Source organism: Pocillopora damicornis, chromosome 2 (genome assembly GCF_964200805.1).
Source record: "Pocillopora damicornis chromosome 2, jaPocDami1.2, whole genome shotgun sequence".
NCBI lineage: Eukaryota > Metazoa > Cnidaria > Anthozoa > Scleractinia > Pocilloporidae > Pocillopora > Pocillopora damicornis.
Genome location: NC_142671.1, coordinates 7194518 through 7211683, shown reverse-complemented (window position 1 = coordinate 7211683; position 17166 = coordinate 7194518). Strand labels below are relative to the sequence as shown.

The following is a 17166-nucleotide window of genomic DNA, read 5'->3' as shown; positions in this document are numbered from 1 at the left end:
GCAATATCACAGTAGGCCACTCTGAGTTGGTAACCTCTTCGCACACTTTTTATTCAGTTCACGATAACTTATATTTTAAAATATCACATGAAATTTCTAAAACGTTAAATTATATAAAACTTTGTAGACTACCATTCCTCTTCAGAATATAATATCTAAAGGAGTGAGTATAATGTCTCTCCCCTGAAATTTTTAAAACGTAACTTACTTTCGATGTAGGAAATCAAATCTATAGCCGTGAAAGATAAAATGATCTTTAAAAAGTCACTTGAGATAAAGCGAACCCTCAGAAACACATCAAAATGTAAATTATTACATGAATCACCTTCAGGAAAACTTGTGCGAACACAATGTGTATTTAAGAGTGTTAAATCATTTATTAAACAAGAGTGTGACCTGGATAATGTAAATATGTTCAAGAAATTTTTTTCACACAAAGGCTACGAGTAAAGCGCTAAAGAACCGTTTTGAAGTAGTGGCAACAGCGTATTCCTGTCCTCTGGTATAGCTATTCTAAATATACACCTTAATTTACAATAACTTTGTCTAGAAAAATGAAAAAAGCAAACATGAAAAAGGCAATTAGAAAATTCACGTCAACAGGTTGAGTTGATTTAAATTCATTTACCAAAGTCTCCTTTCATTTTTTTTAAGCATAATTTACAATTGTGGTATATAAGATAAACTGGAATAATTAGGATTTTATAAAATAATTCCTTTTTAATTTATTTTTTTAATTTTTCACTTTTGCTTTCTACTGAGACAAAGTTATTCCAATTAAGTGTATCTAAAGATGCCACGTGATTATCAAAAGTCACTGTCAGGAGCCTTTTATTTCAGTGAGAAGTTCCTCATAAAAAGGCACGAAGACAGCCAAGTTGTGTCCAACTACACGAGAAAACCTGCCGGTAATCTCGGACAGTTCCGTATTCACACTTGTTAGACCCTGAGGGGTACTCGGTTGGGTGGATTGCCCGCTCTCTCTGCTTCCCTTTTGAAGAAATCGTCTCTTTATGCTGTTGAACATGAAGTCGTACGTACGTGTGGCTGTCCAAAAACAATAAAAAGGACGTGTCAGAATAAAAAAAAAACTTTTCAAGTTTGAAGGAGATCTTTGCAAGTTGAGCCTATTTTTTCTAAACAGAAGTTCTGGGTTTGCTGGAAGCACTAATGTCTTGCTGGAAGCACCAATGTCTTGGTGGTGATTTGAGTTAAGTTTCCGACTAAGCGTTCTCAGAAAGAATTGCAGTGTTCAATCAAGAAACAGATAGTCTGAAACGGTAGGACCACGAAGACCACACCCAGTTAAAAGGGCCTTGTTTGGGCCAAAGACGCCCAGGATGAAGCCGTGGTATGTTGAAATGATAAGATGGCAAATTGAAGGGTTCAATGCTGGTGATACTCGGTGTAACGAGGGGGAAACCAATTTGGCGTACTTACTAATTAAATTAAACACTGTGTGGTCTGAAGATGTGATTCCTTCTGTTTGTCCTTTCAGCAGGTCCTTTTGTTGGGAAGTGAGTTTATTCAGTCCTCTTTCTTGCAGTAGCTTTTCAGTTTCACGCACAGTCTGTTCATACACTCCAGGGAGAGCAGAAGGGAAGTCACTGCAGTAATATAAACTTAGGTAAATTATGAGCCACAAGTAAGTTTTCCCAGACGAGTTGACGATTAAGATTTATATATTTTTTGGGTCTTTCCACAAGTGTGATACAAAAAAAGATCTGAGTGGCCATGAAGAATCCAACCTCAGACCTTTGGATTCCACGTTATGCTCTACAACTGAGCTATAGAGAACTTTATGGTTTGCTAGGCCTTTTTAAAGATTCACTTATGTCGTGCGTCCTGTATACTTCTTGGAGCAGCATGTCGAAAGCGTCGCATGAATAACTAAAGTAAAATAGACGATAATTTTGAGCTTGGTAATCAAAAAAAGAAGGGTATTTGTTCGTCTTTTCACGAGCGTGGGACGAATAACATAGAGTCAATTTTTTCTGATTATTGTGAGAAATGCACCAATTTCACCTTACCCTTCAGGAACTCCATCCAAGAGAATGTACAGCACTTCCTTAAGGTTGGCTAAATATGCCGCATCTGAGGCTAACTGCTGACCTATAGTGTTCAGGGTCACCAGTAACACAGCTGCAATCAGAGTGGTTCGCCGAACACTCCACCTCATCTCAGCCAATCGGAATTCATCCATAATCAAGGTCTGCGAAAAAACAATAAGGAACTTAAGCACGGAAGTTTGTTAGACGCGGACGCCGACCTACTTTTTGTGCACTCTGACATCGACTTATAAATTGGGGTGAAAGACGTTTCTTTTTTTTATCTTGTCACGGACATGAGACAGAAAAAGACTAGAGTCTCCGTGACGAATCAAATCTCAGACATTCGGATTCCGCTCTCTGACGCATTACTACTAAGTCACAGAGACTCTGGTGAACTAGGTCATTACTGGGTTTATTATTGCATACAGCTAGCATCAGCAATATCAAAAGTGTCTGGGAGCAACTTCAGAATACCCCGCAACTTATTTACATGTCATTGAATAAGAATAGCGTCTATTGTGTTATGCCTCGATCTTCAAAGCCTCCCGACACATGTAAATGAGTTGCGGGGTATTCTGAAGTTATAAGAAAGATTTTCTAAACTGAAATAAACAGAAATGTTAGCCATCTTTCTTGTTCTTTTTACTCATACGAGACATTTGATATTGTTCACCCAAGCAGGATGCAAGGACACTTGGCAAGAATGAACCAAGTGGCTAAGCTCATAACAGAGTTCTCTGTAGCTCAGTACTCAGAAGAGCATCAAAGCACATAATCTGAAGTTCCGAGGTTCCATTCCTCATAGGACTAAGAATTTTTTATTATATCCTATACATGTGAAAAGACAATAAAACATCTTTCGCTAAATGGTACAAAACTGTTGAGATGTGGATTGCGACTGGAGGGTGAATTCACCTGCTTTCAGTGCATTCTGACATAAGTATTAGGAGTGAAATTTTCATGAAGTAGAAATCATCAAAGCTACATGAAAGTCTAAGAATTCCATTGAATACCTAAAGTGTAGCTCAAAGATATAAAACTAATGTGACATCTTCATTGCATAAAATTGCATTTAATTACCTCTGGAAATGGCCAGCCTGCCTCTCCAAAGATTATTCCTAAATACCCATGCACCAACACATCAATTAGATCAGCATCTTGCAGTTTCTGTTTGAAGTCAGTGGTGTCAACTGCTTCTGCAGAGACTTCTGCAGCAGCCCTAAAACCAACTCCTGTTGCTACTTCTGCTGCTCGTTTTAGCCAAACTTTAGTTGACATGAGACCTCCTAGAGAAGGCAGAAAACTATCAAATGTAGCTGTACAGTTCCAAAAAAACGTGCCACCTTGGACTGATGGAAACTCTATGGGGAGGAGTACGTGAACCATAGGAGCATTATGCATGTTAGTTATAATGAAAGAATCTCTGGAAAAATTAAAGAGAGATACAGTACTATTCTATACATTTCCTGCACAACCTGTTCTTCCAACCAGGGCTGCACAACTTTTCCATTTTAGTGGCTAGCTCACTCAAGAAAAGCTAAAAAGGTCAAGCATTTTCTTGCCTTTATTTGTTCAATAATTTTTAGTCAAAAGGTAATTTAAGTACCTGGATTGGATTGAAGATAATCTTTAAACTTTTTCCTTTCATACTCAACTGACTGCTGCATAAGATGAGGTTTAATGGTCTGTAGCTGAAAGTTAGCCATATCAACCTTCATTGCATCTATCAAGCTAAACACTTCCCTGAATGAAAATAGGAAACAATAATACAGGTTCAAGCTCAAACTCATGCCTTTTGTTAATTCATATTTTCCAACTTTTTATCAGCTCACCTGAAAAGGTCCACAATATCTTCATTCAATAGGATCTTTTTGGCTTGTTCATCTCTTGCTGGCGCACACATTTTGCTTAGGAAACCAACAATAGATTGTGCGAGTTTGGAGATGTCCAGAATACCATGATCAGCTTGTTGCTTTATAAGATCCAGGTCCAACATTTCATTGATGTGTGTTTTGAGTGAATTTTGATATGGGAGAAGCAATGAAAGAATGTTCTGTGAAATCAACAGGGCAAATGTGAGCAATATTATGACAAATCTACCCCATGTTAAAGTTAAATTCTTCAAAAAATTATGGCCCCCCAAAGCTAGCATTACACTTGCTAATAACTACACCCCAGTACACTGTGCACTAACAAGATGTACTTTCATGTAGGTGTCCTGGGAAGGAAAGACATGTTCTGAATTATTTGTGGTTATGTGTTGCTGGCACTCTGCACCTTAACACTACAATCTGTGACTCTGAAATGAGTCGTTATGTATTTTATGGTTGGTCCTTTTTACGCACAGTTAAACTAAACTCTTTGTCAGTCCTCCAATTTTCTGAATCTATTTGGCTCTCATGGCCCTACTCCTCCTCAGGACAAAGCACAGAGTAAATGCCATTTTGGATGTCAAGTTCAAAGAACTGAAGTGTGAAATTACTAAACTAAGTGTAAAGTTGAATGTATTCTTCACTACTTTTCCTTGTCTCCTTGCAAATTTACCTGACTGTATATCCTTGTGTAGACTTAATATTATTTTTAAACCCTTTTATAACCACAGAAATGTTCTAAAGCCCTTAACTGCAATACACCCCAACAAACATGTAATAAAAAGCTTTGTCATAGAGTTTTCCCTTTTCTGCCTGAATTTTAAACTAAAAGTGTTGTTAATATCATCAGTCAGTCGACATTCAGCTCTAATGAATGGCTAACACCCCGAATGTCAGCTCCAGAAACTCCTTATGATAGCCATTTTACATTTCCAAACCATTGATAAAACCAAATTATCTATATTCTGCTTTACTCATTTCATCATATATTGATTACCTCCTTAAGTTCTTGTAACAAGGATAATGCCTGATTAAAGACTGGGGGCTTCTGATTAAGTTCTTCCTGAAGTTTATCCCAAAATGCCTTGTGAACAACATCCCTAACTTGTCTTTCAAGTCTAGAGAGAAAAAAAGAAGCATGTTGAGACAACCATAATTATTATAGTTTTGAATTATTCATCTTTAGAATGCTAACCCTTAAACTCCCAAGATGTGATTGTTAATTCTCCCCTCTAGCTGCTACACACTTCCTTGTAACTATTTATGAGGATTTGGTTGTAGATCAAGACAACTTCTACCTCAAAAGTTTGAGTATTATCATTACCTGTTTGCTAGATAATGTATGGATGTTATAGGGAGAGGTTACATCCCAATTTCTTTTGGGAATTAAAGGGTTAAGCACTCAAATAGAATCAGTTACAGTAACTGCAAACAGAACCAGTAGCTGCTGATATAGTAATAAGCATTCAAAATATATTTGGAAGGATGGTGAGTATCTCTATTAATGGGAGCATGGTGGACTGATGGTCAGAGCACTGTATTCTGGAACAAGAGATCATCCTCTGCCTGATGCTTTTAATTACTCTCACAGTGCTTCTCTCTTCCTTGGGACATAGAAGGCAACACCAAAGAATGCTTGGAGATTACCTGCACTGCACTAGCATTCCATAAAGGGGGGATAGACATTCTCCTATTCAAAAAGTGCTAGTGACAAAGACCTGGAAGAAGCATCAACAATTACAAGCTCTTACACAAATAATTGAAAATAAAACTTCCCTTTATTAAATAAGTAATTTTGCTTTTGACTGAAATACTCATTAGGTATCAAAAAGGCAAGAATATCCATCAGCCAATGATTTCCTACGTCAACTTTTTTACACTTCATGGACAAAAAAGACTCTTTTCTGAGAATCGGTACATCATGATGATGTTACTCTCGTGTGAGAGACTGTCATAAAATGTGTCAACTGTGTTCAGAATACAAAATTACTTCCTCTAACGTTCGCTTCGGTTTATCTATGTTTCTCTTTGAAAAGGAGGGGACTTCAGTGTACCTACCGATCACTGCTCTTCAATTTTATAGGGGGAAATATTCTTTAAGAAATTTTTTATAAAATGTTGGATATGAATTATTTTCAGATATTCACATTCATGAATTACAATGCTGGGAAAATTATAACCAACAACTCAGAAATTAAAGTAAATAAGCCGCGAGCTTTGAGATGATAAACTTTCGGCAAAAATAGAATTGTTCGATGGAAACAATTTACCATGATTTCGTCTTCACCAAAAAAGTACATCTGGATCCTCGCGAATTTTAAATTTTCTTAGTAAGTAAACACGCGCGCGCTTTATCGTTCTTGCTATTTCGCGATGTAGTGATGAATAGTAAAAAAAATGAAAAAGTAAAGCCCTTTCTTGGGGTACTGTTAATAGAGTTACCAAATGAATAAAATATCTTACGAGTTTTGAGGAAGTTCCGTCTGAAGTTTGAATGAATCATCCATCAGCAATTCGTGTGCTAAAGCCATATGTGACACAATCTTAGCAGTCTTCCGTTGACTGTCCTCTGAACTGTCAGAGACGTTCGCACCATCTTGAGGGCCATCCATGTCCTCTTTTAACAATTCCTCTTAATTGTATTCTTCTATTCCTTTCAAAATACTTACGATCTGACGTTCATCAGCTGAAAAGGGTATGTACTGCTAAAATTTCTTCAATAAAAGTCACAACATAGATATGATTCTGTTCTCATTCCCTTGTTTTATTATGTAACCGAAAGACACTGGGAATTAATTTAGGAAGTAAGTTAGTACTTTATGTAAGCTTCATATAACAGGTCGACCGTTCAAAATGTCTCTTCTATTCCCTCAGTTGGACTCAGTTCCAACTCAGTTCGAGGTATTAACTATATTTTCTTCACCTACTTGTTCTATTGACTCGTGGATAACGCTGAGACGAGGAAATCCTCGTTGTCTATTTTAAAAAGTTTTTAGGGTTTCTCTTGAATAAAACTGATTTTAGACTACTGCTACCTAAGGAGAATTGAGGACTAACCTCAATGAACTGTTCAGTGGGTTCACCCTCTTTACCTAACAGACCATTCAAACTGGTAACGGGGGAATGTTTACCGAGGACTTTTCACGTTTTCTAGTCATGAGAGGCCGAAATGCAAAACTTACGTCAAAAATTGCGAATAAAAACTAAACTTTCGGCCAAATCTCACAGATGCACAGTGGGTGGGGAGTGGGACGTGCCGTAAGATGTTAATCATGTGATGGTAAGTGATCAGTGATTGGCTGGCATAAGGTGCTTCGTCTCGTGACTATCACGCTGCAATCGACACGACAAAAATAGCGTCAAAGTTTCCTCATCCCCACTCTTAGAAAGGTACTCTCTTGTTCAACTAGACGAGCCCATCGACATGTCGTTCGCTTCTTTAGCTTTTGTGCTTTTCGTTGCCTCAGGTAAGTTTATTTTGAGATTTTAAACATCATTTCAAATCTTTTTTGGAGTTCATTTTGAGCGAGTAGTTTCCGTTTCCCTAAACTGGCCGAACTTTACCTAAGTTTATTATGTCATTCAGAATGGAGATTTTCGCTGAAACGAATTTTCTTTGCCTCAGTTAGCATTACCCGCGAGCTCCTTACCAACTGAGACATTACTCTAAGTTTAAGAAAGCTCAATCACATTTTTGTGGCTCCAGTATCGATGGTATTCGTGAATACCACTCATCGCCAGTTGGAAAACATATTTTCCTTTGCTGCACTTTCAGTTTCACACTATTAACGCCGAAAATAGATCAACCATTATTAAAATCTTTTAATCATTTCTTGGTACTCTCCGAATTCCGAGGCCCATCTTCTGCCGAAAGAAGATGGAATGTATTGCTAAATTTGTGTAATTGAAAACTGGCTCAATTTGTTAAGCTACTATCAATTTACAAGTTCCTGACATGCAAACACTGAGCCCAAACTTCACGACAACAAAATCCATTTTAAGGAATGTTCAAAGAACTGAAGCTTATCGTCTAGACATTACGACTGTTTTCTTTATGGTTAGTTAAAGAGATTTCTTGCTTGTCAGACGGGATGGGAGGAGCAAGTAGAGTCTGGACAAGTTTATATTCAGCCCCATTCGAGTTATGTCATGGACTAATTGTAGTAAAATTTTAGCTAAAACGTCTGAAAGGGACTATTCTGACTATGGTTCACCCTTTCTTCAGCTCCTGAAATAAAAGGAATAACTGGTGATTCTTATCATGAAAGTTTTGTTTATTTCTTAAATACAATCCTTTTACTATGCCTGTTGGCTTGTCATCAAACACATGAGGTGTGATATACTAAAATCCGTGATATGACCCCTAATTATAGGGTTAGCCCTAATTTTCATTTTCCACCATGAAAGTCTCCCTTTCCCTAATTTACAGGAAGGAATACTTAATATTTTTGGTCAATTGTGTAACTTAAAAATTTCAGTTCCAAAATTATAGTGAGATTAAAGAATAAAATGAAGACAATTTCTGTTGTGGAAAAAGGATCTTGCTTGTGGAAATTTACCTTAGCTCCATATTGCCTGCTTCCGAGCCACTAATTCCCTAACCATAAATTTGTATACCATATGAAAGACACTAATGAATAGAGAATAATACATGGGTGCGTGTAGATGTGGAATTTCTCTTCAAGTATTTGACTCAATAGCTCACAAGAGAGCACAGCAAACGAGTGAGATGTCAAGTTGAACATGAGAAGAATATATCCATATCCACAAGCAACTGTGTTTTATTTTGTTTATCATATAAACACAACAACCCTTTACTGACAATGAAAAGTCAACTTTATTCATGAATGAAAATAAAAGGATGAACAATCCCTTAATAAAAATCACAAAGTGTGTTGGCGCTAAGGCTCAACATAAAAAATGAGTTGGAACACTACAAAAACAAACCATAGGCACAATTTTCATGACACAAAATTTTTAGTTATTGACTTGGTCCTTACTGACAAAAGAAATCTTTCAGATACACAGCCGAAATTGGCCAGTGGCAAATCTTCCAGTTGTCATTTTTGTTCTCAGCTGCAAGAAATGCCATTACCAAAGCCACTGAATATGTAACTTTTGGTTTTTCTTTCTGTATTTTGGTTTTCTTACCTTTCTAGGAAAGTTTGAATGTCACTGTCTGTAAGCTATAGGGATTTTTCAGTGTTTTGGCAGCCATAATCTGTAAAATTTCAGACAAACTGCCTTGTATTGAGAATCATGAAGGCTTTGCTGTCCATTCATCAACCTGACTGAATAGCATAAAAGGCCAGCAACATATCAGCAGCTGATTGGTGTAAAAATATTGTATTTTTTCATGTGTGTTGTTAGGGCTTTTTCACAGGGCTAGAAATCCTTGTAAAACACCATAGTTTATATGATAAAAGTATTTGATTTAAATCTGATCTTGACAAATATGCTGCCATGGAAGAAAATTTCTTTCAACAAATTTTACCTATAAGCAAACTGAAATACACAAGAGTTAATGGTGTGCAAATTACATAGAATAAATTACAACCTCAAGAAAATTCCAAAATTTGTCAAGATCAAGAATCACCCTGGACTCACTGAAACCCCTACCTAAACATTTTATGTAAAGGCAAAAATTTCAATTTGCACTCGGTCCTAGAATGTGGGATTTTTTTATTGAATATGAATGGAACAAATAAGGTTACAACTTTGCCTGAAACAATTTTGCAGACTTGCAAAACAATGTTTTCCAGCTTAAACAACCATAGTTCCCAACTCTTGTATGTTAATGGTAGACTTGAATTAGATAAAGGGTAGTGAGTACTGTGAATTTTCCCTGATGGCTTATTATTGTTGAAACAAATATTTTGTAGCTAGTGCAACCCCTTTGGGACAAGAGAGATGTTCATGGGGACCATCTTACTGGTGTGCAAAGTACAAACAAGCTGTAGAATGCAATGCATTGGAACATTGTCGCGCTAAAGTTTGGTCTGTAAAAGATGAGGTACGTAAACACCTTTTTGTTTATTTTCTAGACATCTGGAGGGAAATTTTGGGCATTTTAACCCATGATGAGTTGGTGCCAACATTCTTAATGTTTAAAGGCACCAATATATATATATATGTGTATATATATATATATATATATATATATATAAGTTGAAGTTATACATCAGCATGCTTAACAGATAACTACCATTGACTAAGGTCCAACCTCAAAATAAACACCCACCTCAAGTAAGCGCCCACCGTAAAGGTAGGTAAATTAACAAATACTGAGCCTCTAATAACCACCCACCCCTCAATTGACAAAGTACCACTAAATGACTTCCCCTAAAGATGGAGTTTTGTAGTATTTTTTAGACAGCTTTCAAGGAACTGTTAGATTCTGCCTTAGTTCATCTTTTAGTATTGTTATTATTCAGTGTGTTGTAAGTCGCAAAATAAACTTAATACATTCTTAAGATGGTGAAAATTTGATTAGCACCCAGCGTTGAATAAGTACCCACTTCCTCAAAAAGTTAAGCAAGCACTAAGGGCTAGGGCCCTTAATTGAATATTAAATACAGTTGCTAAGTTATGTAATGTTACCTACAAAGAATGATATCCCAAGCAAAATGCCTTTTTATTAAGTTGAGAAATCTAAATGTGTACACACTCTCTTTTATCAGGTAGCTTGTGATGTTTGTAAAGAACTTGACCCTTTGATCAGAGCATACCTGGAGAAAAATGCAACTCAAGTAAGTCAGTCATTTAAGTTTGATTGTACATGTCTTTTTGTTTTTCTCTGATATTTTGAGAGCCGCTAGTAGAATTTAAAGACCTCCCTAAGAAACACTGTTCAGAACTTAACTCAGTCTCAAGTAGAGTATAAAGTAACACAAAAGTGAAACTGTGTACAAAAAAAGTTTTTGTAATTTGTTACACGTAATGTTTGTGAATGCTATCAAATGAAAGTAATAAATTAAAACAGCATTGTTCTTTTCTGTCTTCATGTGTGAGAATTGTGGACTATTATAGGTTTTAAAGAACTATGCAATTTTGTAAAATTTAAGTCTGGACCATTAACCCTAACAGCTGTAGAGTAAGTTGATACAAACCGTCTAAGTTACAGCTATATCAAAAAAATTTTTCAGACAGAGCTCGTTACTCTGGTAGAGGAAGCTTGTGAGAAGTTTGCTGGACCTTATGCAGAAGTGGTAGGTGACAATTCAAATAGATATTGAGGCCTGAAGCTGTTCACCTTTTAGAACTTTATTAAAATCTTCCCATATCCCAGCAAGTTTCAACATTAAGGAAGACACTTGTTGATGGACCACAGCTCCTTATAGATACTAAATACAGTGTAGTGAAAAAGCTGTAGGAAATTATCTGCTGTAAAGTCTATCTCCATTGGTGACAGTAGTCACCTTAGGTGATGTTGTGAACTTAACCCACAAATTCAAGCTCAAGACAAACTGAGAAAAAAAAATTGTTGGTTTCATTTATCCCTTAATCCTTTAACTCCCAAGATCTGATTGTTAATTCTCCCCTCTAACTGGCACACAATTCCTTGTAAATAAGTTATAGGAATTTGGTGTTAGGTCAGGGTAACAACTTCCTGATAAGTTTGAGTATTCTCATAACCTGGTGGCTGGATAATATACGGATATTATAGGGAGAAGTTGCAAGTTAATCACTTCTAGGAGTTAAAGGGTTAAAGGCACACATAATGTCTTGATATCACCCTTCAAATTACTAGCTAAGCAGCAAAATACATTTTACAATAATTTTCAGATCTCCATAGATGGTAATCTATTATCATTTGCTTGCCTGAAGTAATTGGCTTGACTTTATCCTCTACATGTATGTCCAAAATATGCACAATTGAAACTTATTACAGGTCAGTTGAATTAAGATATAGTTTTGGACTGTTAAGTTTTCAATTGTTTTGACTCATTGACAAATATCTTTAAATTAATTGCAGTGCAAATCCTTAGTTGATCAGTATGAACCACTGCTTATGAATACCATTTTGGAGTACTTGGTAAGTTTTTAAGGTTTTATTATTGACAGAAATGTCCAAATTGAATGCCTTTTCAATACAGTCAAGATGTATTAATTTGTTTTTAAAATAAATTTCTTCTGGTTTCTGACAAGAAACTTAAAGTTTCAAACCTCAGAGGAAATTGAATTAATTAGTGTAAAGAAATGAAAAGTCATGGGAATTTTTATTTCTATTTGTTAAGTTAAAGAAGGTTGTCAGATTGTCACCAATGCAAAGAAGACATCTGCAAGTCATAGAATCAAACTCAAAAACACAGTGTAAGATGTAAACTTTCTCTGATTAAAGGCTGATCCTCAGCAAGCCTGTACAACTTTGGGATTATGTTCAAGTGAGGTGAAGCAAGTCGACGCCAAGCTCATCTTCAAGCCTTTGAAGAAACAGATGATAAAACTCATGAAGCCTCTTGCTCTTGCTGCCAAGCACAAGCCAGTTGTTGTCAAATCCAAACCAGTCAAGGCCTCTGTGGAGTGTATTTTGTGCGAGTTTATCATGGACAAACTTGATTCTATCCTCAAGCAGAATGCCACTCGGGTGCGTAAAAGATTCAGGAGATAGATACATGGGGGTGGATTAAAAAACAAATTACAAAAGATTCAGTGAACACTGGCATACAAGCTTTACTTTTTTTTCTGTGTTTATTTCTAGAGCCGAATTTCATTTTGTGTTATTATCCTATCAGATTAGTACAGTTTGTAATCAGAAAGTATTCAGAGTTTTCCATCTTAGTGACTTTGCGCAGTCCACTTGTTATTTCTTTTGATTTCTTTGCAAACTTTTTTTTCCAGAATTTGAGTTGCCAATCTTGGGGTGCAGATTACACACCAGTATTTGCAGTATACTGTGTCTTTTCAAAACAATGATTGTTGTTACCCTACCCTTTTAGAAACTCTGTTTTCAGGGGTTCACTAACAGTTTTTATCATTTGGATTTATGTTATACAGCTTTACTTCCCTAAGACATTTATGTCTATTTAGTAACAAATCAGATTAGTAGCACTGATCTATTGTCAGATTATATGATCAGTTTCGTTATTTAGAGGTTAGATACTTAAATCATTTGACTGTGTGATTGTGATTGGTATCTTGTTGAAGATTAAGGAATGTGGATGTGTGAGAAAAACTTTTTGCGCTTTAAACGGAAGATGTTTTCAACAAAGCTGTGGACAGACTGTATTTGTAGAATAAGGTTGCATCAAGATTTGTTATTATTCTATATTATATTGTTAACATGCAGCCCAACATTATACTCTTTCTGGTCTGCGATTTTATATATTGGCTAATAAGATTTAACTTATTTTCTTCAGGAAGAAATTGAGGAGGCTTTGGACAAAGTTTGCAGCTATTTACCATCTTCAATCTCTAGTGAAGTAAGAACTATTTTTATAGTAAGAGCTTTGCATTTCTATCCTAAATTTTAGCTAGAATAAAAGGATAAAGTCACTCCAAGCTATGCAGTGCATTGCAGAATCTTTAACAATTTTCTGCATCTTGTAAAGATACTTTTTTCCCAAATTTTAACACCAGTCTTGTTATGAAGGATGATCATTTGCCTTCCAGTGTAGTCACTACAGTTGTGGATCACACATCTAAAGTTTCTGCATCGTAAAAAGAGCAATAATGTTATTATTTGCAAAGATCATGCCTGTTTGATCTCACCATAGGCTTGCAGTAGTTTATTATTTTGGTTATGTTGTAGGCTCTAAAATTGCTCTGGGTTTTTTTTTTTTTTTGTGGCTCCTAGTGTACCCAGTTTATCAATCAGTATGGTGATGCAATCTTGCAAATCCTTGCACAAGAACTTGACCCAAAAGAAGTTTGCACAGCGCTTCAACTTTGCACAAGTCAGGCAAAAGGTAAAAGTACTTTAAAATGGAAGATGTCCATAGCTAGAAAAATAGAAGTCCCTTACCAACAACATGTATTCAAGTAAGGTTATTTAGCTGTACATTTTAACCCTTTCACTCCTAAGATCTCATAAACATTTCTCCTTACTATCAACCATACAATTTGTATGATGTTGGTTCAGAGAATTTGGTATAAGATAAACTAACAATCCTCTTTTAAGAATTGTTATATTTCTTAGTTCTCATGGCTTTTCTGCTTGATATTGTATTGAAATTGTAAGGAGAAATTTTGTCTTGGTCACTGACAGGGGAGTGAGAGAGTTACCATATTTACTGGTGTACAAGTTGAACTTGTGTATAAGTTGACCTCTCATTTTCAAGGTCAAAAATCAGATTTCTAATCATTTCTAGGTAAAGAAGTAAAATTCAGACTGATAGAAATATCCCAAAAAGGTAATCTCTTCTTTCTGAGAATTTATTAAAAACAAGGGGAATTAAAAAAAACTGCAGAGCAAAATGGAACAGTGTGGTGTTGAGTTTATTGGCACTTGTTTATATTACCATGATTTAAGCATACACAAGCACTTCAAGTTACTAGAGAAGCATTTTACCATATTTTTGCAAATCGCTTTGAAAGTGAAATCTTCTTGTATTTAACTAACCTTTATCTTTAAGTCAATGTTGAGTTGGAAAGGAGATTTAACATGCCTTTGGTTACAATTACATAATTGTAGTAAAGTTATTGTGTCAGTAAGAATTGTCTACAATCTCTCTTTACTAGTAGAATATGTATTGATCTTAAGTTTAAAAATATGAGATATTTTAAGGAAAGCTAAGCACTTTACAGAGAAACCTCATAATGCATTACATGAAGAATCCTTATTTTAATAGATTGGCACGAGTTGTTCCCTTTAAAATGAGAGCATTGAAGAGGGGGCACTTGCTCGTGAGATTAGACTTTGCCCCTCTTTTACCCATTCCATTAATGAGAGCAGTTTTCCCACTGCCATACCAAGATAATCTTTAATGAAGAAATAAATTGTATTATGAACAACTGTTCACAACTTAGATATCACATACTTGGTTGTTCTTTTGTCTTTAGCCATGGAGAAGCCAAAGATTCATCTTCCAAAGAGTAATGAGACTTGTGAAATCTGTGACACTGTCATGACTTACTTGAAGATGTTACTGGCAGACAATGAAACTCAGGTACATGACAGTGATGTATACATTTGACAATAGATTGCTGTGCTTTTGTTCAGTAATAGGTCCCAGTCACCAGCCTTCTGCTGTTAACCACTTTATTTAAATTGCTCTTTTTTGTGTGTGTTTGTCATAGATGTTATTTCCTGTTACATTCAGTGAATGATTAGTTGATTTTATGTTTGTTTACTTTTCTCAGCAAGAGATTGTAAATGTATTGAAACAACTTTGCAGCTATCTGCCAGAGCAGCTCTCTTCTGAGGTATAAAACACAAACTTATAAACTTTCTTTTACTCTCTTGTTGTAGAACATTTAGTAATAAGCTTACTTGTCAAATTACAGTGTAAATATGAAATTCTTGGCAATACTTATGACTTGTAACCTAAGTATACAGGTACTTAACAGTAATATTTACAGTTGCCTGATTATTTTTACTTTCTTTCTTGTCTTGCTTTGATTCATGTCTAAATAAAATGGAATTAGGTTAGTCTAACACATCAATCACTCCAAAAAAATTAACCTTTGAATATCCACTAGTGCACTGCCATTGTGACTGAGTACGGACCAGCCATTCTGAATCTGATTGCAGAAAGTGATCCAGAAACCCTATGTGAGGTAAGTTTTTCCTCTAACATAAAAAAGTGAGGGGGGTGCTTATTTGACTCTTTATCTTCAGAAGGGAGTCAAGTCTTGCCAAATAGCTTGTGCTTTGTTGGTGTACTCAAAAAATGTCATGAATTTTTCATCTTCAGTTTGTACACTGAAGATATGTGTTTGATGCAACCAGTTTCTCTCATGGTCTACTGCTTTTTATGGTGTTGCAGTGGTCTACCCTAAAAAACTCAACTGTCACTGTGCAGTTGAAAGTGTATTTTCTGCTGAGCTATGCTAACAAAACTCCTCTTTCAGGAAATTGGACTGTGCTCTGCCTTTAAAAAGGTGACATTGAAAAAGGAGGGCAAATTCTGTTTCCTTGGTGCCTCATACTGGTGTGAAAACAAGTTTAATGCAATCCAATGCAATGTAAGTCAAGTGGAGCAACCTATGCCCATTTCTTGGTAGAATTTTATAAAAAATGAATTCAAGTTTGTGAGTTTGTGTTAAAGTTGAAGGCATGTCAAAAGCAGAATGTCCATCTGATTCCTCTATGCCTTCAACATGATAACAAAATTTTTTCAACTGCCCTCTATTGTAATTTGGGAAAATTTTCTATAATCTGTTCAACTTTTTCTATGGTATACACATTTTGTCATATTCTGGAATTTACCAGTAGATTACTGTTACAACTCACATTTTTTTTTTCTAGTATTGCAACTTTTTTAGCAATTTTTGGTCAACATGTGACAGGAGTGGTTAAAAGTGTGTACAAAATAAACGTTCACCCCTGTCTCAAGATCAGTCACACAATATTATTCTGACTTAGATAACGCTTTTGAATCAGTGGAAATTGTCACATTGAGATGTAATATCGTTTTTAATATAGAGCAAAAATGTGTGCTTTTTATCTTTCCAGGCTTTGAAACATTGCACAGACCATGTGTGGAACTGAAGGCGAAACACACCCCCAAGAGAGAGCCTTTTGCTTGACTATAGTACTAATGATTAAAAATTAAAAGTAGCTTGTTGTATGCCTTACACTTCTAAGATCAGACTGGGAGCTACTTGCTTTAGCCATTTGGTAAACTGTTGGTGTGATAAACTGCTGTTGCAGTGCTTACCCTCAATAACAAAGATATCCAATAACAGTTAGGGAGTTATCTTCAGTTGAGAACAACACTCAGAAATAAGAATTCCACTTCATTTTTTTATGGTAATATTTTGCTTTTAATGGTAAGGTCAGCACTTCTAAAATTAGATTAAATGAAAACACCATGTAGCTCATTTTTTTGCCCGAAATAAAATGACAATGCTTTTTTAACGTTTTCTGCTCGGTTTTTAAGATGACATTTCACAAAGAGAAGTTTCCTTTGGGGAGGGAGATACCACCCCAGCGATACAAAACGTGCGCTAAGAATGCAACCATTTAAGTCCGCTAACCCTTTCTTCATCATATTAACGTTGAAAGTAATCCAGGCCATGGCCACTGATTTTACGTTCTTCTCTTCCGTGTATATTTTCGCGCCTAATAGAGGCTATGTGTT

At 35.8% G+C, this 17166-nt stretch overlaps 2 protein-coding genes across 3 annotated transcripts; one reads left to right on the top strand and one right to left on the bottom strand.

Moving 5' to 3' along the window:
• Window positions 1-22: 22 nt before the first annotated feature.
• LOC113675792 (T-complex protein 11-like protein 1) lies at window positions 23-6721 on the bottom strand. Its single transcript, XM_027192396.2, has 8 exons — window positions 6386-6721; window positions 4920-5040; window positions 3884-4104; window positions 3658-3794; window positions 3132-3337; window positions 2031-2212; window positions 1441-1607; window positions 23-1047 (listed from the first exon to the last, which is right to left on the bottom strand). The coding sequence occupies exons 1-8, from the start codon at window positions 6532-6534 to the stop codon at window positions 821-823; spliced, it is 1410 nt and encodes a 469-aa protein (XP_027048197.2). The 5' UTR covers window positions 6535-6721; the 3' UTR covers window positions 23-820.
• Window positions 6722-7300: 579 nt separating this feature from the next.
• On the top strand, window positions 7301-16943 carry LOC113675790 (prosaposin). 2 transcript variants are annotated; one of them, XM_089195068.1, is made up of 14 exons: window positions 7301-7389; window positions 9805-9935; window positions 10603-10671; window positions 11068-11130; window positions 11898-11957; window positions 12264-12509; window positions 13282-13344; window positions 13719-13830; window positions 14233-14274; window positions 14924-15030; window positions 15224-15286; window positions 15563-15640; window positions 15935-16048; window positions 16539-16943. In XM_089195068.1, the coding sequence occupies exons 1-14, from the start codon at window positions 7347-7349 to the stop codon at window positions 16572-16574; spliced, it is 1227 nt and encodes a 408-aa protein (XP_089051194.1). In that variant the 5' UTR covers window positions 7301-7346; the 3' UTR covers window positions 16575-16943. The 2 variants fall into 2 exon arrangements, with proteins under 2 accessions (XP_089051194.1, XP_089051195.1); XM_089195069.1 differs by lacking the exon at window positions 14233-14274.
• The last annotated feature ends 223 nt before the right edge of the window (window positions 16944-17166 follow it).